The sequence below is a fragment of the Phaseolus vulgaris genome, chromosome 1 (assembly GCF_051622355.1).
Source record: "Phaseolus vulgaris cultivar YP4 chromosome 1, ASM5162235v1, whole genome shotgun sequence".
NCBI lineage: Eukaryota > Viridiplantae > Streptophyta > Magnoliopsida > Fabales > Fabaceae > Phaseolus > Phaseolus vulgaris.
The window spans coordinates 5253287-5275525 of NC_143498.1; the positions used below are offsets into that span (position 1 = coordinate 5253287).

Below are 22239 nucleotides of genomic sequence, written 5' to 3' on the forward strand. Positions count from 1 at the left end.
TTAATATTTTATTTATAATGATTAAAATTTATTTAAGATCTATTTTTCAAGTACATAATATTATATTTGATAAAAAACTATACATAAGACTTTATTTTCTCCATATATATATATATATATATATATATATATATATATATATATATGCACACATTTGTGTATAATTGTAATAGTTTAATAAATTTAGATTTCTTTAGTACTTTTTACAATATATTTATTTTTAAAATTAAATTGAAATATGTAATCTTATAATATTTACTAGAGCTTATTTTTTTCAACATGTTATATATGAGAATTTTTTATATATTTATAATATATATATATAATAGCATTGATTTTCTTATTAATTTTTGTAAAATATTTACTTTAAAATGTTTAAGTTTTAATCCATTTAAAATAATTATTTTATGTTTACTAGTCATTTGGTGATTCAAGAGCTTAATTTGTTTTGTTAAATATATTTTTTATTTATGTAGTTTTACATAAAATTTCAAAACTTTAGATTACTTGAATATTTGTAATATGAAAAAATTATTAGAATGTATTATTGACATTGCGTTAACATTTTCCTGACGTGACAAATAAATTTTTAGTATAATTGTGTTTTAACATCCACATAGATCGTTTATTGTGTTTTTTTTTTGTTCATTATGAACAGTAGAAACGTGTTTAGTGAAATCGTGGTAAGTATTTTATATATCATTTGTTCATAAATTGGGGCTTTTGTGGGGTCATCTTTAGGGTTGAAGATCATTGCTTGTTTTCATAGGATGACATTAGTTTTAAAAGGTAGGTTGACACTTGAATAAAAATGTAGGAAATGGGGTTCACAGTGAGTATTCATCATATGAAAAAGTTTATAACGTCTATGTTGTTACATTATAAAGGATGTGAAAAACATGTTTTTCATTGGTTAGATTCAAATATGTGGTCATATTTTGTAGCGGTTGAGATAGTTAAGGAGTTTAAGTATGATTTTGAGGTCAAGTTGTGGTAGAAACCTAAGAAATGAAGGATCAACAAGATTTGAAACAATTAACCGAGGACATCGGAAGTAGAAATTTACTTTCAACATGGTGTCCTTAATGAACTACACATAATTTAGTATGTTCGATTTCATCAAACTGATGGAGTCAGTGCTAATGAGGGTGATGGTGTGGATGGTATTATGGAGGATGATAGGAATGATGTTCGGATTGTACTTGATCAAGCGGAGGAATTGGGGATTGAATTTGATGGTGTGGAATATGATGATATGCAGGATTTGGGGTCTGAATTTGATACGGGAGGATATTTATCAACAAACATTCTAATAAAGACCGAGTGACAAAAGTTGTGTTAGACAAATTTAGGACTGTTGGGAAACATGACAACCAATGACCAGTATTTTTCTTTGCAGTTGCGGTTGTGGAAAATGAAAACAAAGACAATTTGAGATGGTTATTGACCTTACTATTAGAAGATATTGATGATATCCAAACCCACAGTTGGATGTTTATTTCACATAACAACAAGTACCAAATATTATATAATTATTAATCTTATATGATGGGATTACTAATTACAAATTCATTATTTGCAAGGTTTTCTACACCTTTTTATGAAATTTTACAAGGGGTGGAACAGGTTTCTTCTGAGACATTTATACAACAATTTTAAGAAAATGTCTGGAAATTGCTCATGAAAGACCTCGGGGGTGGTGGCTGCAAAAGCAACCTACTACAAAACTTGGGATGCAAAGCAAGAGCTGAAAGAAGTAAATAAACTTGTATATTAATGGTTAATTGGAATCCCACGTTTAGCTTGGTGTACGCATGTTTTAAGCTACTACCTTAGGTGTCTGCAAACAAATCCAATAGTAAAATTAGTAAATCAGTGTTTAAAATATATCTGCAAACAATAAAAGTTAACAATAACAATAAAGATAAAATGGAGGTTGAGATAGTTGTGCAGAAAATATAAAAAAATTAAAATAAAAAAAAAAAACAGTTGATCCCAAGTTCTCCCACCATTGAATTCTTAACACGGGTTCTCTAAAGATTATTTTTTTATCAATCCTCTAATAGAGCTAAACCAAATTGAACATGTGTCAATCTTATTTTGTTTGAGATATTGTAAATTTTATTTTCTCTTTCTTCTTAAAATTTGTTCTCTATTTTGATTCAATAAGCAATTTGGACTTTTGCATATTCACAAAGGTTCCTTCAAAACATTTACTCTAAAAACAAAAAATTAACAAAAATAATAGTTAAGACCCAATTATATAAATATTAATTAAAACAATAGATTTATTTATTATTATAGTTCAAAAATCTATGATTAAAACTATTGAGTGTGAATAAATATATGCTCATCAATCTCATAATCATTTAATAGTATAATACCCATTGCTATAAATAAACTCATCCTTACAATGATTGACTGGATTATGATGTATCTAATGAGTAGGTTTACAAGTTTAAGAGAAAAATATGTTAAATATACTAGTATTGTTATGCTAAAGCATAATAAAAAGAGAGAGGGAGGTTGAGAGAAGTGGAAGTTGATTACCTATGTGGTCTAGACAGAATAAGTTTAAAGTTACACATGGTTTTACATTGGGAAAATATGTTGTAGATCTTAAACACCACATTTGTACATGTTACTTATGAAATTTAATAGGTATGCCCTCTAGACATGTTGTTCCTTCAAACAATTATAAGTTAGAGGTGTTGTTCCTTCAAACAATTATAAGTTAGAACAACCTCAAGATTATGCTCATAGATACAACAAAAGGGGAGTTTCAAAATCATTGGAAAGTAATTGTCATTCCAAGGGTGAGTAAAACCTTCAGTAATTCGTTAGCGATGTTGGATCTTTCAGGGAAAAACAAATCACGGATAACACACTTAGCGGGACTTAAAATCGCCAAAAATGCTTAATATAACCTCGTTAAAAATCATTTTTCTTGTAATGTGTTGTGACAAAGAATGAGTCACTTATTAAAATCTTGATTTACCAATAAATTTTTTTGAATGACTTATTCGTCAATAAATATAAAAATATTATTAATTTTTTTATAAATTTATCACTAAACTCTTAGACCTTATCGATAAAGATATTCATCAATAACATAAAAAAAAAAGATATATATAATATTACTGACGAATTTTTATAATGTAGATATTATTGACAGAATTATCCATTGACAATGTCAAAATTGCTTATGATTGTCAAAATAAATTTAAATTCTTAAATAAATCAACATTTTTAGTAGATTTTATTTTGTCAAAATCAAAATCAATTCGTAGATAATATTATATTTTTTTAGTAAATTACCAACGAATATATCCATCAATAATATAGAAAATAAAATAAAAATAAATGTTTTAATGTTCCATCATAATATTTATCTTTCAATAGATTTAGATTCATCCATAATATTTTGTTAATAGTTTATAATTTTTTTTATAATGATAGTATAAATAGTTAAGATAAAATTGTCTCATAATTACATTAAATGATATAACTTTAAAAAAATGGGTGTATTATCTATTTTTTACATTTATTAAAAAATGAATTAACATATAAATTATATATAGAATTTACAAAATTGTCACTATGTTAATTTCTTTTTAAACCGATGTCGTATGCATTATGTAAACTCACCTTCTTTTATACGTGTCACTTTCAAACTTTTGTTGCAAGTCCAACAACAATTCAAATTTTCCAACACAATGAAATCAGTATCAATAATTAATTGATGGATGTTGTTGTCTTAGTAGATAATTTTCATAGTTAAATAAAGTAAGTACATGGTGTTATGAAATATGCACCAACTTTGTCAATGATCAAGAAATTAGCCCGTATCATGTTTTACTTAAAACAAAATAAATATATAACACTTTTATTTGTGAATGAATTTTCATAATACTAAAATAATGTGTTATGCATGTGCTTAGGTGTTAAAACGAGTTGAACCCAATAGATCGACCCAATTAAACCACTAAAATGTGTACAAAAAAATTTGGGTGATTCAATTTTTCAATCCATATTATCCAACTTGTAAACCTGCCATCAGAATGATTGGTTGACCTACTAGGTTGGTATTTTCTGGTTTTAGATGCTACAAAAAAATTAATATTTTTTTTTCAGTGTTAAATTTGAATGCTTATATTGTTGATGCTAAGATCATTGTTACCTAAGAAGAATCTATCTATCTATCTATATACATCTAAAAATCTCCAATTTAAGAATTGCAGTGGTTAAAAGGTGTATAATTGCAACAAAATTGATTTAAACTTCAGTCTTGCCTTTGGTAGGGACAAGCTCCAAAGTCTCTTCATCTACCTCATGACTTGTGTTATTTTGTGAAACATCAGAAGGAAGCAGTTCCTCATATTGACCTGTTTTAGGGACAAGAAAAACCAAAGCAAGTATTGCAAACCTAAGCATATCCCTTATGAGAACAGCCAACCAAAGGTTTGTGAAGTCAGTTCTGGTGACATGGAGAAGACGAAGAAGCACCCCTCCACCCCATTTGGATAAGAGGGCACCAATGCTATCAATGCACATTAACAGAGCAAAAAATGTGCCCTCAATGCCTAAAGGGCACAACTGGGTGCTCAGCACCAGCATGGGCATCCATCTGATTTTGCCTGTAATTCTTGTGGCAGTTTCTTCAATGACAACAAAGAAATAGTCAGGGATTCCAATGACCAAGTTCCAACGGAGGATGAAGATCAGGTCCAGCACACCAGATATGCCATATAGGAGTTGTGCATAGAATACTAGGTCTCTGAATGCGTAGTCTTTTAGAGCCTTGTGGTAGATTAAAACCCCTATTAATGATGCCACTGCACCGATTGCATAGATCACCCCTACAAACTCCTGCAAACAGAGGGACAAAATTAAGTTATGATGTTTGAGAGAACTAATTTACCAGAACCATCGGTTTAAACAACCATAAATTATTACAGGTTGATTTTTTTAAGTAAGAATAAGTAAATGACTAATTTAGTTACTGAGTTTGTCTCACATCCAAAAATTTTCATTTTGATCATTAAACATATGCTATTACCAAAATACATAAAATTGTAATACATTTCAGACTTATTTCAGAAACTAATAAGACACTAAGATACATTCCACAGATTACATTAAGTATTTATTCTTTACTATTGATCACTTGTAAACAGAATAGTAGGGATACCTGAGAGAATGCAGGGCCCACTTTTGGCTCTGTATACCAATAAAAATGGCCTTCGTGTGTGCTTACATTGAAAGCCAGGGAAAGGAACATGAACAGAGAAGGCCTCCACACTTGAGGATACCTAATTGTCTTGAACATGCTTCTAATAGTCGTTCGTACACTCTCCACCACTGCCTGTGAAATCTCATGTGTCTAGTTATATAATGCAGGTAACAAGCATATAGATGCAGAAATTCCAAAATAGGAAAATTCCTAGTTTTTGTCTATCGTTTCTAAAACACCATGTATCTTGAAATACATAGCAATTAGCATACTCTAAAAAACTAATAAGATGGGACGTGTGAAAGAGAAGATAAAGCAGTAAAAATAGTATATAAAAATAAGAAAAAAGTTATGAAACCTGTTTCTTTTCAATATGCGAAGTTCTGTTTTCGTAAATCACAAAACCCAGCACAGTGGTCAAAGCAGGAGAAAGCGCCATGAGACCAAGCGACTCCTACAAAATGATATTAACACTGTCAATCAAATCATCAATACCTGAACTTCTATTATAATCAATTATTTTTAAAATATATTAATAAAAAAATTTAATTGGTTTACCATAAAAAAGTTATATTTACTCTAATTTAGTTGTGTTAAGTTTTTATTCCTACAAGTTTAAAACAAATCCAATTTTAATCTTTCCAAATTTAAAACACTAAATTTTTTTAAAATTGTTTTTAATTTTTAAGCAGTAAATATGAAAAACTAAAATGGTTTGTTTTAAATTTAAAAATCGATAATAATTAAATCTAAAAGGCCAAAATCATATCACCTGCAATTTCAGAATTTAAAAGAAAAAAGAAACAATCCAAGAAAAAAAATTATTTTACTACAGATTTTTTTAAAAATATGCTAATAAGCAAAATCTAATTTTAAAATAATTATTACCCGATTAGTTCAAACAAAAAACCATGGAACCGTTGAAAAATGTAGAACAATGAAATCTCTTGGTTCTGTGTTCGTACCTGGGGTCCAAGCCGGTGCACGAAGAACCCACTCGCGAGGTATCCGACGAGGGCGCCGGCGCCGGAGCAGTACCCGCAGAGGCTCTGCAAGTCCGGCGCCAGCTCCCTCACCTCGATGCTGTTTCTCGCAATACACGCATCGATCGTGACATCCGCGATCGCTAGCGACGCCGACACGCCGAGGAAGCACATGAGCGCGGCGGTGACGGCGAGGTTCCCGGTGAGCGCGACAGTGACGGCGGAGACGGTGCCGATGACACCGGAGATGATGAAGTAGGGTCGGCGACGGTATCCTCTGACGGGGAAGGCGTCGGTGAGGATTCCCCAAAGAGGTTTGAGAACCCAGGGGATGAAGTAAACACCGACTAAGAGTTGAACTGTGGAGGGTTGAAGCTTCTGCACGTCTTTCCAGTAGTAGTCTGCAACTACCTTGAAGAGTGAGCCCGAGAGACCTTGTCCTAAACCGTAGATGAGGAAGACGCCGATCATGAAGGTAGGGTTTAGCTTTGAGGAGAGCATTTGCAGCCATTGGATTGGTTCTGTTAGAAGAGAGAGAACGGTTTTGGATTTGGCTCTGGCGGTGACGGTAACGTTAGTGTTCTCACCCATTGCCTGGTTGTTGGTTGGGTTTGAGTTTCATGGATTCATAAGATGCAGATTTGGTTTGACTTCAACGCAAGAAGAAGAAGAAGAAGAAAAACAAATTAAGCACAATATTCTCATTTTAATTATAATAATTTGGTGAAATATATTATATAAAAAAAACTAATAAAGATTAGCACATGTTTCACTATGCAATAAACTATATGAAATTATTCTTTTCAAAATTAAACTAAAATAACAATGTAATTTAATTTGGTTTATACAATTAGTGTAATATTTTCAAACTCTTTTTGACAACCGATCATTGTTGACCAAGAAAGATTGAGATGGGTACTACAGGTTGAAAGAGAGTTAACAGCTGTTCTTGACAGAGAAAAATCAAATATAGAAGAAAAAAAAGAGCACTCTGATCTATTCTATTACTATATAGGGAAATATATTAAATATGTGATTTGTAATTTTTTAAAATAATTTAATTTTTAAAAATACAAATTAAAGTTACAATAAATTTTGTATTAAAATAAAAAATTATTGTAAAATTTTCATAAATAAAAATTATATTTTAAAATTAAAATATATTAGAATAAATTAAAATATAAATATGATTAGAATTAAAATAAATTTAAAATAAAAATAACATAATTTTTCATAAAAAATTATATTACAAAATAAAGATATACTAAAATAAATTAAATAATAAAATATCTAAATTTAAATTAATTAATTATTTTATTATATTTAAAATATAATTATTAATATAATATTTTTAATAATTTGTTATAATAATTCAAACTAAATTGATTTGGACCAAAGTTTAAGCGAGTTAGCTCGGGCCTAGGTCAACTTGAGCTAGCTCAAGCATAGGTCAAGTTAAGTCAGTCCCAAACCAGGTTTAGTTGAGTCGACCCAAATAAAGTCTAGTTGAAACACCCATACTAGGTCTAATCGAGTCGATTCAGGTTCAAGTCGACATGCTAAGGTGCAACTAAGTCAGTCAATCTTAGGTTGAGCTGAGTTAGCCCAGGTTAAGGTTGAGCTAAGTTAGCCCAGGTCAAGGTTGAGTTGAGTTCGTCAAGCTGAGATCGAGTTAAGTCGTCTTTGGCTCAGGTCGAGTCAAATTTTCCCAAGCCCGTCTCGAGTTGAGTTGGACCAATCCCAAATTGAGTCAAGTTGCACATGCCTAAGTTAAGTCGAGTTGGCTCAAACATGTGTTGAACCAAGTCATCTCGTACCAAGGTTGAGCTAAGTTGACTCGAGCCCAAGTATAGTGGATTTGACCCATGCCCATAAGTTGAGTCGAGTTGGCTTAGATCCTTGTAAAGTGGTGTTAGCCTGAGCCTAAGTCAAGCTTAGTCAACCTTGATCCCAAGTTGAGATGAGTCAGCTCGGGCCTGGGTCAAGTCAAGTCAAATTGTGTTTGCATTAGGTCGAGACATTGGTCCCACATCCGGTTCGGGTCATGTCAAGATAAATTGTGTTGATCCCATGTTGAGTCAAATTAAGTTGATTGGGACAGAGATCAAGTTAAACTAGCTTGACCCCAGTTGAGTGATGTTTGACTCAAGTTAGGTTGGGTCCAATTAGGATTAGGTTGAACCCATATTAAATCAATTAGGTCGATCTCGTGTTACGTTGATTAGATGATCCCATGACAGATTGATCCCGTGTTAGGTTGATTAGGTGATCCCATGTCAGGTCAATTAGGTTGATAAATTTTATCTAATTGACAAAATAAATTTAATTTAGTTTTAATCCAATTTAAATTGAATTGAAAAATATTAAATCAATGTTATCTAGTTAAAATGGATTTGGATTTTAGATTCAATGTATTTTATTAGATCTGGATTGGATTTAGACTAGACTTTGAAAAATTTAATCCATAATCACCCTTAACGACGATGGAATGATGTACACAATATTTGTACAAAAGATTAAGAAAATCAATTGCAAATTGGGAAAATTTATTGTTGTTGAGACACTAGATGGTTTAAGATCCCATTAGAAAATCTTATGTATATAAGAAGTCTATGAAATTTTGATTATTACCAACAATATAAGATAAAAGTGTTTACTAAGAAAGTATTTTCATGTGCACAAATATGGAAAAATCATCATAATTATTACTATGTTTGTGTTCAACGCATTAGATAAGTTTATTATCTATCAAGTTAAGCCTATCAAGAGTTGTTAATTTTGAATTGATATAATTATGATTTCTCTGTATTTAATGTTCATTAATCAATAATGAACTTTGTGTTAATTTTGTTAAAATGATTTAGAATCTAAGATTGACTTCAATATTTTAAATATATAAGTTTGAAAAGAATTGGAAACTTAATATTCAAAAGAGGTTTTTGTTAAAAATGTTTTTCATTTATATGACTATGGTTAATTCTAATTAATCTGTTTTTATTACAATATATTTTAAATATGTTTGAATTATTTATATAAGTATATTAAAGCACAAGACGTAAAAAATCAATTACATCATAAGTTTCCTTTTCGAGCGTTAATTGCAATAAAGATGAAGGCATGCTTTTAAGATGTTAAAGCAAAGTTGAAGATCAATGATCATCTTTTGAAGCTTATATAATGAGAACAAAGGAAATGCTAAAGATACACAAGCCACATACAACACATGTTCATAAAAGATTCATTGTTCTTATTTACTAAGTAGAGCATCTAATGTACTGAGTTGTGAGAAAAGTTATATAATTCTTTGTTATGTAAAAGCTTACCCTGGTAAGCTTTAATTATGATGTTTTTGAAAGTGTTTCTTTGTTATCTTGAGTGATGGTGTATTAGTTTGTAACATGAAGAGGTTGGTGTACTGTATGCATTAATTATTTTTTTATCATTGAAACCTTGTAAGTTGTTTGCTTAAGAGAAAACTAGATGTAATCCACATTTTGTGATGAACTAATATAAATCTCTCTTTCTTTGTTTTGTTTGTGCTAGAGAGTCTCGTCTAGTTTGTTAGAAAAGAGAGTCTACAAAATCCCCCTTCTAAAGTCAATTGTTTCAATCCCCCTTCTAAAGTCAATTGTTTCAATAGTTGGTATCAAAACTAAGCTTTCCGGTTATCTTTAGTGGACTTTTTGAAGGATAAGTTCCCAATCATTTACCCACTCTTTAAGGTAGAAAAGTATGAACTCTGAAAATTGAAGATGATTGCCTTTGTGGAGTTCAATAATCTAGATTTTTTTTATGATGTTGGAAAGTTGTTGCAATAGGATGTCTGGATTGAAGATCAAAGATATAGATATTAGCTATAAATATATTGACATGTGCTCTTTCATAGGACAAAATCTCTAAGGTTCATTCCATGACAAGTGCCTAGGAGATCAAAGATATAGATATTAGCTAAATGTATTGATATGTGCTCTTTCAGAAAGAGCACAAAATCTAAGGTTCATTCCATGAAAGTGCCTAGGAGATGTAGGAGACTCTTGCACTGTCATATGAAGGATCCAAAGAGGTCAAGCAAAACAAGTTAACACTGCTTAGTCAACCGTCTATGATTGAACTTGACCTAAGAACAATAATTTGCATTTTTCTCTCCCATGAAACCAGATTTCCACTCAAAAAATGTAAACTAAAGTGGATCATGTATCAACTGCTTCCCTCTGTCGCTCTTTCAATAATCTTTTTAACGAAAAGAAATAAATTTGACTTAATTTATATTTTAATATTCTGTTAACCTAATTTTTAGACCAAAGCAGGAAAAAGAAAATAGTATACTGCAGCATCTTCATTAATTATCGCATGTTCGGATACACAAGTTACAAGCTTTTATATGACAGCAAATTACTTAGATAATATAAATGGCCAGAGAATTTTTCCACAAAAACAGAACGAACAAATACTAATATGAATCATTCTGGACCAACCAATTATAATTTTTCTTCACTAAACTGGTCATTTCTTTAGTATAGACACCATTCTAATTAACATGGCTATATTTATAGCTCCTCATCAGTTTTACGTATTAACTCCTTCTGCATGATCTTTCGCTTTATGCTCCTACGTACAGTTCTTGTTTCTGTTCCGAGTTGCAGACCTCATCATGCAGCAAGTAACCTCTGAATATCCTTCTGAAAAAATAAAACAAAAAAAACAGGTTAATCGTAGAATCTTTTTGATAGATTTAGTATCCATTCTCAAACATACACGTATAACTTGTCTTATATATAGTAAGAACAAATATATAGTTTCTTTTTAACTGTAATTCACTCTCAAAATCCAATGTAGAAAGCTGATCTGGAGTAAAAACTCAGGGTAAATCATCCGTGTTGGCTTAGTTCCTCTCCTAATATCTTCAATGAATGCAGCCCATTTTGATGCAGTTACAAGAAGCTATAAGAAAACCTAGTACTAAAACTAACAGTTATAGCTACCAAGTAACAAACTCATTTTCTGCTGCTCTTAAAAGCCTTGGAGCATTTTTAGTGATACAGAATCATGTCAATTCAAGATGTATCACACAATTCAAAACCATATGTGATTCCTCAGATAATTCGAATCATTGGCTTACCAAATCTTATCAACTTGAGCAATTCCAACAACAATGGTTAGAAGCTTCATTTGAGCCAAAATTTACGGGCATTTAGAAGTGAGCCAATGAAAATTGTATCCTTAAATATATCAAGATCTAGGGCCTATTTCAAAACTCAACTGTGCTGAAAATAAGTTACTCTAGTTTGTTAGAATCCTACCTACAATGAATGTAAGTGTAAACTGCTGAAACCATTCAGCATGCAAAAGGTTACTGACTACATTAAGCACAAATTACTTCGTTAGGCACTTAAAATATCCAGTTTTCAGCATTAATTTATTGTTTGGTAGAAGAAGGAAACAGAGGGAGTGAAAGTAGGTAGGTGAGATAAGGATAGAACATAAATAGAGTGGAAATATGTGTTTTTTGGTTTAAGAGAAATACTATGAAAAATAGAGTGGAAAAAGAAAAGAGAACAAAAAAAAGTTCATTATAATTAATCACTTGAGATAGATAAAAGAGACTATATTTGAGAGACCTTAACCTCACCTCTCTTATGCTCTCGTATTTATATTGATAGAATTTTGATACAATGAGTAGAGGGAAGAGCAAAGATAAAAAAAACCAGAACTCGAGTCCTAGGTACAATTCATAGGTACAACATATAGCAATTTTCCAATATAACTACTTATTACGTATATTTAATACTTATTATAACACTTCTCATCAAGCTGGAGGCATACAAATTGTATGTACCAAGCTTGGAACAAATAAATTCAATCTGAGGTCCCCTTAAGGATTTTGTTAATATATCTGTAAGATGGTCATTGGATCTGACAAACTCAACACAAAGTTCCTTGGCCAACAACTTTTCACGAATAAAATGACAGTCAATTTATGTGTTTAGTCCTCTAACGAAATACTAGATTGGAAGCAATGTGAAGAGCAATTTGGCTATCACAATACATCTTCAGTTGCTCAATCGCACAAAGTTAACTTCTTAAAAGAATTGTTACACCCAGACAAGTTCATAGGTGCGAGACATAATAGTTGATCAGACAACTACATTTTATTTTTTATTTTTCCAAAAAAATATATTTCCTCCCAGAAAAACACAATATCCGGTAGTAGAGAGTCTGTCAGTAAGGAATCCTGCTCAATCAGAATCACAATACCCAGAGATTTGGGTGTTTCCTTTATCTTCATATAGCAGACCTTGTCTTGGAGCCTTTCTAAGGTATCTTGGGATATGGATGATAGCATTCCAATGGCCAGTAAAAGGAGCATGCATGAACTAACTAACAATACCAACTACAAAAGACATATCATGTCTAGTAATAGTAAGATAAATAATTTTTTCAACCAGTTTTCTATTTTTGGATTATAGAAAGATTCACCTTGTCCTGTCATTAATTTCTTATTTGGGTCCATAGGATTATCCATTGGTCTAAATTCAATCATATTTGTCTCTTTAAGGATATCTAGAGCATATTTCCTTTGAGAGATTAAAACACCTTCTTTTGACTGAGTTACTTCAATACCCAAGAAATATTTGAAGCTTCCAGGATGCTTAGTTTGAAAATGTTTACACAAGTGTTCCTTAGCTGAGATATTCTAGAAGAGGTATGACAATAGAGAACTGAATGATTTGTTTCATTATGTTTCAGCCCAAATGTTTGAACAATGTGACTAAATTTTCCAAACCAAGCACGTGATCATTGCTTGAGACCATAGAGAGAGCGACACAACTTACAAACCAAACTAGACTCTCCTTGAGCAACAAACCCAAGAGGTTGCTCCATGTAGACTTCATCTTCAAGATCTCCATGAAGAAAAGCATTTTTAATATCAAGATGATGGAGTGGCCAGTGACGAATAGTTGTCATGGCAAAGAAAAGATGAACAATTGTCATTTTGGTCACTGGAGAAAAAGTATCACTATAATCAAGGCCACAAATTTTAGTGTATTCTTTGGAAACTAATCATGCTTTGGAACAATCAACTTCACCATTGGGGCCAACTTTAGTGGCATAAACACATCGACATCCAAATGTCTCCTTCCCACGTGAAAGGGGAACTAACTCCCATGTGCTATTTTGGTCAAGAGTCTACATCTATGCAATCATGGCTTGTTGCCATCCAAGATAATGAAGTGTTTCATTCACACTTTTGGGAATAGTAATAGAAGACACAAAGGATATAAAAGAACAATAGGAAGGAGACAACCTATGATAGCTAAGAAAATTATAAATAGGAAGTGGATTACGGGTAGAACGAGTACATTTTCAAAGTGCAATGGGCCAAGCTGAATCATCATAACAAAAGTAAAAATAAACCTAAGTACATCTGGAATATTCGTAATGAAAGTAAAAAATAATTAAAACCAAAAGATGTGACATGACTTGGCCCCAAATATCAGAATGAATGACAGAAAAAAATAGAATTACTCTAGATCTGGTGGTTACCAAAGAAAATTGCGACAAAAGACGGCGAGTTAGGATCAACTCGATCTGATACCAACTTGAGATAAGTAAAAGAGACTATACTTGAGAGAGCTTAACCACACCTCTCTTTTTTTTTATCAGCAAACTACACCTCTCTTATGTTCTCGTATTTATAGAGTTCTCATAAAATGAGTAGAGGGAAGAGCAAAGATAAAAAACCAGAAATAAAACTAGAGTCCTAGGTACAGAGATAGGTACAACATATAGCAATTTTCCAAAACAACTACCTATATTTAATACTTATACTAACACATTTTTATAAATAATAAAATATATAAAAACATCGAAGGAAATTACTCTTCTTGTTCGACATAGTGATATAAGGAACTAAAGAGAAAGAGCAAATTGGGTCACGAAATACAACAATAATCAATTATGTTGCCATCCTTGTCATGATTTATTTTGTGAACAAACAAAAAGGTGCGAGATTTGCACCTTTTTATTTCTTGCCTATCTAGTTTCACTAAACCAAACAGGGCATGTTTCCCAACATCTCTTCATTTCTTTGCTCTACCCTACCTTCCTCCTCTCTTCAACGCTATCAAACAGGATGTAAAAGTTTTAACACTGAATTTTCAGTGCTAAATTTCCCAATATTAACACTTACTCTATAACTCTTACCATCAATCTTGTGTAGCAAATCCCAAAGCACAATGACAAACTTCACTGGCTAATTCATTTCTATTGTAACGATTAGAACCTAGACATTTCCTTTTGGGGGAAAGCTTAACATACCTCAATTTGGAAAGGCGACGTTGTTGGTGGGTATCTTTCAATAACTTTACCATTCTTATCAACCAAGAATTTCTCAAAATTCCACTTTATAAGATCACCCAGAAAGCCTCCAGCACTTGATTTCAGAAACTGGTACACTGGAGCCGTAAATGGTCCATTGACATCCACCTGTTTTACAGAACTTAATTACTTTGTTTACTTGTACTTTAAAACTGTTCTGAACTGCTGACTGAAGAAACATTATCAAACCTTGTCAAAAATTGGAAATTCTGCTTTGTATCGAGTGCAAGCAAACTGCTTAATTTCTTCATTTGATCCAGGCTCTTGCATACCAAATTGATTACAGGGGAAAGCCAGAACCTCCAAACCTGAAAAGAAGCAGCATAAGGGCACTAGATGTGTGTTGCTGAGAAAACATATTAATTTAAAACTAAAAAGCTTAGGACCATATTCATAAAAAACAACAAAATATAAAATTGAATAAAAATCACTTTTGAACATAAGCATTGGAAGTATTTCAATTTTCCAAAAACAAAATCACCAAAGTTCTTCAAGCATTAAGAGACCAGAAATTATAAGACCAACACTGACCCATGTTCCACCATAGAGTAACATTTAATAAGAAACTTAAGGCGTGCTTGGTAGATAGAGATAAAAGAATGACAGATTGAAACAAAAATGGAGCAGCTACAATAGGCACTCTATCACGTAGGCAGGAGGGACATACTTCTTTCCTAGTTTTATACAGTACTCAACAAAAATAGAATGATTTGCACAAGTAGATAGATTCAGAACCAAGAAGATACATAAGCAAACACCAAGTAAAACATGACCAATCGTCATTCTCAGAAATATAAAGAACATACACACATAACACGCATCTGTACAAAACATACCTTGATTCTTATACTTTTCATACAAACGAGACAGCTCCGAGTAATTCGATGACGTCAAACCACTGCCATAGGAAGGAAATTTATTAAAGGGTATCATAACAGACAAGAAAGTTTGACACAGCTGTTAGCTATAACCAATTTGGTTTTATGATATAGAAAATTGTAAGAAAAACTAATGAAGAAAACTAAGGTTTCATCAGACATATTGAGCAACATATCTTGCTTGAACAGTGCATAACTCATACCATCGTGAAGCAACATTGACAATCAATAGAACCTTCCCCTTAAATTTGTTAAGAGGGACATCCTTTCTGTCAATATCCTGCATCATAAAATATAATATAATATATACCCTGAGCACATAACAAGTAAAAATAATAAAATATAAGACCTTTCTTATCTAAATCTCAAAAGGGTATCTCCATTCAGTAAAACTATCCATAAAAACAAATTGTCACGTTAAATTTTTTTATAGACACCCCACTTCTCAAATTCAAATTCCAAGGTTGACCCAATTATTTTCAAGTGAAAGGGTTGTGGAAATTGAAATTAAACATGGTACCTTGACGGTAAAATCATAAATGGTTTTTTCTGTGGCAGCTCTTGCATGAACTGAAAAAGACCTAGGCTTTATGAACCTGGGAAAAGTTGATAAGGTTTGCAGGGAAAGGGTTGGATGGAAAAAGGTTGAGTTGGAGGAAGCAAGGGAGGATTTGATGAAAGGAAAAGAGGGAGAATTTGGTGGGTTTGTTCTGGTATGAGTGAAATCATGGAGAGAAGTGAAGAAGGTGGTGGAGAAAGCCATGGAGGACATTTTTGGTGATTGGGAAGTGAAGAGAGTTCTCAAGTTTGATCCTTTCTTCAATTGAAATATGGAAGATAAGTTGTGTCTCATGGAGATGTGTGAAACCTCAAACATTCTTAAAGGAAAAAAAGAAAGAAAGAAAGAATAGTATGTGTATAAATTTGTGTTAGTGAAGAATATATAAATGACAATTATTTGAATGTCATAATTTAGATTTATTTTATTTTATTTTCATAAGTATATTTTATGTCATAATATTAAGTATCAGTACTAAGTAAAACTTTTACAGTTCTAGAAACACATTTTAAATGTTATAATTGTACAAATTCAAAAAATATCATACATTTATGTGAAAAAAGTAGTTTAAATGTAGAAACGAAAATAAGTTAAACTAAACTATTATTTATCATTGGAAACAATAATTAACACTGTTGGGATTTTGAGAATTTAACATTAATCATCTTAAATTTTAAAAAAATTATAAAATTTTGTCTATTTAACAAAGAATAAGTTTTAATTCATAACACAAAAAAATAGAAAATCAATTAATTAAATAGATACAAATATTCTTTTTTTATTACATTATTTTAGTGATATATTAAAAATAGAGATGTATTGACTTAAATATTAGACATTTTATATACATGTAAAAAGAGAAAACAGGTTTATCTATAAAAAGAATAGAGTTTATAATTTATTTTCTATATCTTAAGTATTACATTATTTTAGCATATCAAAAACCGAGATTTTATCTTTAAAGATAAAAATGATAATATATGTTTTAACTTTTAGAATAATAATATAATATATTAAAATTATATGTAATATAAAAAAATAATCATAACTTTTTATCTAACCTTGCATAATTTAAAATTCACATAAAATAATTGATTTTAAATATAAATTGCTCCCTGTTATTTTAGTTTCTATAATTTTTTTTATATTTTTAAATATTTAACATTCTATTGATACCTTTTCAGTTATTATTATTAATTATAAACTTAGAGTCAAATGTATAAATATTAATTATAAACATTATATTATTTTGAAGCACACTTTTTTAATTAATATATTTAATATTTTCTACAAATAAGATAATCATGATTTTATCAAAATATTATTTAATTTACACAAACAGATAATTGAATAGTATTTTTTTTTATAAAAGTTTTCATGTTAGGCATCATTATGTAACTTGACATCTCAGCTAGACTGATACCTCAAGTAACAACAATCATCTGCCATCAATTGAATAATATTTTTGAATTGATAAAGTATCAAAATTAACCTTATTCATTTTTCATGGTTTCTACACATCCTCTTTTCCTCTATTTTTTTTTGTCTACCCTATTTTTGCCTTTATCCAATGAAACATTTTTTTCTATATTAGTTTAAAATGTGAAAACATTAAGATAATTAAGATGTGTGAGATGTGAGGAGGTGGAAGGTTTGAAACCTCAAGTCAAGATTTGGAGGAAATTGTTTTGTGTGGTTCATCACTCACCACACACTCTTATTTGTCTTCATTTATCACTCTTATAAACAAATATTATTTTGTTTGCTATCAATTTACTATTTTTATAAACAATTTTTTTTTTCTATTTTATTCTATCTACAAGTTTGATCTCCCTATTTAAAAATAAAATAGAGACATTTAATTTTCTTATTATAAAAAACCGACAATGTTTTTTTATATTAATTTCTTATATTTTAATTATATGTGTGTGTGTTTTTTAATGAAGCCAAAATAAAATTAAAAAATATAGATAAATTTGAGAATTTGAACAAAATTATAGAATTTTCAAAAAAAAATTATCAAATGCTTCTATTTTAAAAAAGAGATAAATTAAGGAATAAATAAAATAGGAAATCAAAATTATATTGAAACCTTTGTTTTTCTTTTTCATTTTTTACTCATACTATAGATATATACAAAAAAAAGGACTTTTTAAGTATGATTTTGATGGTTTTCAAAAGTATATACAAATTTTGCTGGTATCCAAAAATATATAAATTTGGTAGATTATTTTTAGGACAAATTTTAATGGGCTTTAATATCTTTTTAATGTGATGTAAAACATGGTATTTTGCCAAACTCTTTTTCTTTTCCTGTCATTTGCATGACTTTTTTCATCCATCACAAATTATCTCTTCTCTCTTAGATAAAAATAATATAAATATTCATTTATTATAATTGATAACTTTTCTTACAAATATAATATTTTAATAAAGATTATAATTTAAATTTATTGTTCAGAATAATAGGAACATGAAGATCTTAATATATAATAGAAAGAGAGTTAGAATTAATTAACGGCTTGATTGGAAAGAACTTAAACAAACCTAAAATCCATAAAACATGTTTCAGAAATATCCTCAGAACAATCATCCTCAAAGGTCACCTCATGTTTTAACTAATAATAACTGTCACCCTCTCAAATATAATATTAAAATATTAAAATAACTTAAAAATTAATCTATTTATTAACTTATCAACATTCACCTCATTGATGTGACAACTTAATAACATTAGAAAAAAATACATTTAAGTCATTCAAAAAATATACCGAATTAAAATTTTCAATAATGATAAAATAAAGCTGAAATGAAACAAAATAAGTCATTAAATCTTTAATTTAATATTTTATTTTTATTCTTAGTTATAAAATAATTCATTAAAGTGTCATTTTTACATCAACGATTTATTTAATACACTTGTTCGATATGTCATGTTAGGTATATGTTAGATCAATAATAAAATACACTTAGAAAACTATAATAAAAATTAATTATATTATTAAAAAGACAAATAATAAAAATTATATTTACAAGCTGTAGTGGATCTTCAGAAAATATTTTAGGGCATCAAAACTTTTTCATTCTAGATGTACAAAAATTTAAAAGTGTCAAATATATAAAATACTAAAATTAAAACTATATTTATAAGCCACTAAACTAAGTCACTCCTTATAAGTTTAATGCATAAATTTGAATAGGGTTAAGAAAACGAAAATTAGATTGAAAATTCTCCATGAACAAAATTTAAGGTTACAACTCCATCAACTTATATTCACCTTAGCATTTCCAGAATAGCAGAACATCATCTTCCACACAAGTCAAATCAATACTATGTAACACCATTACCCATATAAATTACTAAAAACTTAAATCTATCTTATTGTTCCACCATCATAACACTTCCACCTAAGCTAACCTAATACTACGTGTCAAAAACTCATTACACACACCTAAACAACAATAACAGTATAGTGCACTGTCTTCCACACAAGTTCATAAAACACTATGTGACAGAAACCTAAAAATGTAGTTTGTGGTTTGTATGGAACTCTACTTAGTTAAAGTTATCCCATATAAATGAGGGCCTATGCAAGCTGTTGTTTTTCCTGAAGGTTTGTGGGAAGAAGGTAAATTTTTCTTACACCTCTATGTCTTTTTATTGAACATTGTAAAAATTTGTTTTTAATTTTTTTTAAAAAATTAATAACCTAAATGATGCATAATCTCAATTGTATTATGATAGTCTATACCTTTTTTTTTTTGTGCATACCTCCTTCTCAATTATAACACTTTCATCTTTAGTCATAGTGTTTGAGAGAACAGTTTCATATTTTAGTGCATAAAAAAAAGTTGACGAGAAGATTCATTGTATTCAACATTCACAGTGTGAAGATAATTCTTTTTTTGTACTCCTTTTTGCACTTTGCTGATTTTTTTTCTAGGTTTTGTAGCTTCTAAAAAAAATACAACCACCACTAGTAAAAACACTACAAAACTTATCTCAATCACCAGTAGTCACCACAAACAACTACCACCACTTGAAAATGAAAAGGAAGGCATCATATTTTTCGCCATACTCAAAAGGAAATTTTTAGAATTAAAACAAGTATGGAGGTACAGGTGGAAAATATGGAGGTGCAAAGAATTTGGCAGACAGAATCATTAAACCCAATTAGCATATTTATTATTGACAAATTCTCCCTTCACTACCATATTTTTTTTTAATTTCAACAATACCCTTCTGAGTATGGTGGAGAGTGTGTATCTTCTTCATTTTCAAGTGACGGTAGTTGCTTGTGATGGTTTCTTGTGGTGGTTGATGGTGAAAATTGGTGGTTGAGATAAGTTTTGTGGTGTTTTTATTAGTGGTGGTTGTGGTTTTGTCACTTTTTTTTTCATTTTTTTGGAAGCCACATAACCCACAAATAAAAATCAGCAAGGTGGAAAAAATGGGGTACAACACTAAAAAAAATTATTTCACACTGAGAAATGTCGAATACAATGAATCTTCTTCCCAATTCTCTCACATACGCTCAAATGATATAATTGTTTTCTCAAATGTTACAGTTGAAGAAGAATGAAAATATTGCGTATGGAATGGAGGAATAACGGTGCAAGATGCATCTAAGATTATTTAAAAAAATAAAATTATGTTTCCTTTAAGATTATTTAACTTTTTTTTAAAAATGTTAAAATCGACTTTTCACAATACGGAAGGTACATGAAAAAAGGTACTGAGGTGGAGGAAGAATTTGTTTTTATTGTTTGCAAATTGGAAGAGAACATTCCTTAAGCTTTTACTTTGTACACTTTCATTTTTTTTTTCTTCCACATCTTATTGTAATGAAAATAAAGAAAATAACCTTTGAAATTTTGATATATTTTAAAAAAAATTATTATCCATAATAACATTTCCAATAAAAAAATATTTTGAAATGTGGATTTCTAAATACATTTAGAATGTAAAATTTAAAATTAATTTTTGACTGCTTTAAATTATTTATTCTAAAATATTTCATAATAAAATTTATCATTATAAAATAATTTGTTTATAACAATTAAAATTTATTCAGGAATACTCTTTTCCAAAACTAAAAAAAAATCTGATTCAACTTAAGGAGAAGCTTTCAAATGAGCAAAATAAAGTTGGAGGATCTAGTGAAGATATTATTTTAGTAGTATAATGCAATAACTTGCATAGCTTCCCATATATGTAAAAGCTTGAAGAATTTGCACAAATTCTTTCCACAAAATATCTTCCTATAATCACTGGATTGACTCACATAATCAAAGCTCATCAATTCCAAAAAAAATAGAAAAATATCTTCAAGCCCTAACCATTCAACAAAAAACAACAAGGTGATCCACAACTTCACACTTACAAAGACTTTAACCCTAAACCCAGAATTAAATCATTACATAGAACAAAATAAATGATTTTTACTTGGAAAATAATTTTTTTTTTATGGATGTTTGAATCCAGCTTAGCTTAGCTTGGCAAAGACTTTGACTTAGAGAAGAAAAGTCATTGTCCTTCATCAACAACAACAACCAACTACACCCATAGCAACTACTCATACCACATATCATTTACTATGTGTACCACAATTTTAAATTTTGCTTTTGTTTATTTCTAATTCTATTCTATTCCTCACTTCTACATCATCTCTATCTTTCTCCACTCCAAAAAAATCTATTATTTACTCTCTGCATAATAAATATATTTACATATTCTTACATGTCACTGTCTTGTGCAGAGATTTTTTCTTCGTCAATGACTTCTTTGTAAATTCTGGAAATTATCAATTTGATTGAAATGAAGGTTGGTGTCTGATCTTGACTATCTAAGTCTTGTTTTTAAGAACAGTAAATAGCAGACACTGCTTTTTTTTTAAGGAGAACAAAATCAAGAAAATGACAACAAGATGACACCAAAACAACAGAGACAGCAAAACTAGTTGTATCAATAGTTACATATTAAGGTGATTATTTTTTTACAATTTTACTTTTTAATATATATCTTCTAATTTATATCAAAACTGCTTTATTCATATTTAATCTATAAAACAGAAATTGTTTTGTCATAGTTAAGGACAGGTGTCAGTAGCCTTGTAATAAATTTTATGTTTTGAAAAAACTAATTTTTAGTGAAATTTCTCTTTCAGTCACATTCTATTATCTGCATCAAATATTCACTAAGAGAAT

General features: G+C 29.9%; 2 protein-coding genes across 2 annotated transcripts; both read right to left on the reverse strand.

Moving 5' to 3' along the window:
- Positions 1-4208: 4208 nt before the first annotated feature.
- On the reverse strand, positions 4209-7019 carry LOC137816711 (Major facilitator superfamily protein). The gene is made up of 4 exons (XM_068619982.2): positions 6199-7019; positions 5592-5687; positions 5192-5365; positions 4209-4869 (listed from the first exon to the last, which is right to left on the reverse strand). The coding sequence occupies exons 1-4, from the start codon at positions 6805-6807 to the stop codon at positions 4276-4278; spliced, it is 1473 nt and encodes a 490-aa protein (XP_068476083.1). The 5' UTR covers positions 6808-7019; the 3' UTR covers positions 4209-4275.
- Positions 7020-10526: 3507 nt separating this feature from the next.
- Positions 10527-16386, reverse strand: LOC137816710 (phospholipid hydroperoxide glutathione peroxidase, chloroplastic). The gene is made up of 6 exons (XM_068619981.2): positions 15994-16386; positions 15677-15753; positions 15432-15493; positions 14785-14903; positions 14536-14703; positions 10527-10895 (listed from the first exon to the last, which is right to left on the reverse strand). The coding sequence occupies exons 1-6, from the start codon at positions 16348-16350 to the stop codon at positions 10866-10868; spliced, it is 813 nt and encodes a 270-aa protein (XP_068476082.1). The 5' UTR covers positions 16351-16386; the 3' UTR covers positions 10527-10865.
- Between the last annotated feature and the right edge of the window lie 5853 nt (positions 16387-22239).

What these genes read in the sequence shown, in the direction of transcription:
- LOC137816710 (XM_068619981.2), bottom strand. Translation starts at nt 16,350, where the DNA reads ATGTTTGAGGTTTCACACATCTCCATGAGACACAACTTATCTTCCATA. An exon ending in AATTTCCAATTTTTGACAAG is followed by an intron (nt 14,704 to 14,784) that starts GTTTGATAATGT and finishes TCTGTAAAACAG; the next exon opens with GTGGATGTCAATGGACCATT. An exon ending in CGTCGCCTTTCCAAATTGAG is followed by an intron (nt 10,896 to 14,535) that starts GTATGTTAAGCT and finishes TTATTTTTTCAG; the next exon opens with AAGGATATTCAGAGGTTACT.
- LOC137816711 (XM_068619982.2), bottom strand. Translation starts at nt 6,807, where the DNA reads ATGGGTGAGAACACTAACGTTACCGTCACCGCCAGAGCCAAATCCAAA. An exon ending in CGCATATTGAAAAGAAACAG is followed by an intron (nt 5,366 to 5,591) that starts GTTTCATAACTT and finishes GAGATTTCACAG; the next exon opens with GCAGTGGTGGAGAGTGTACG. An exon ending in TGGGCCCTGCATTCTCTCAG is followed by an intron (nt 4,870 to 5,191) that starts GTATCCCTACTA and finishes CTCTGTTTGCAG; the next exon opens with GAGTTTGTAGGGGTGATCTA.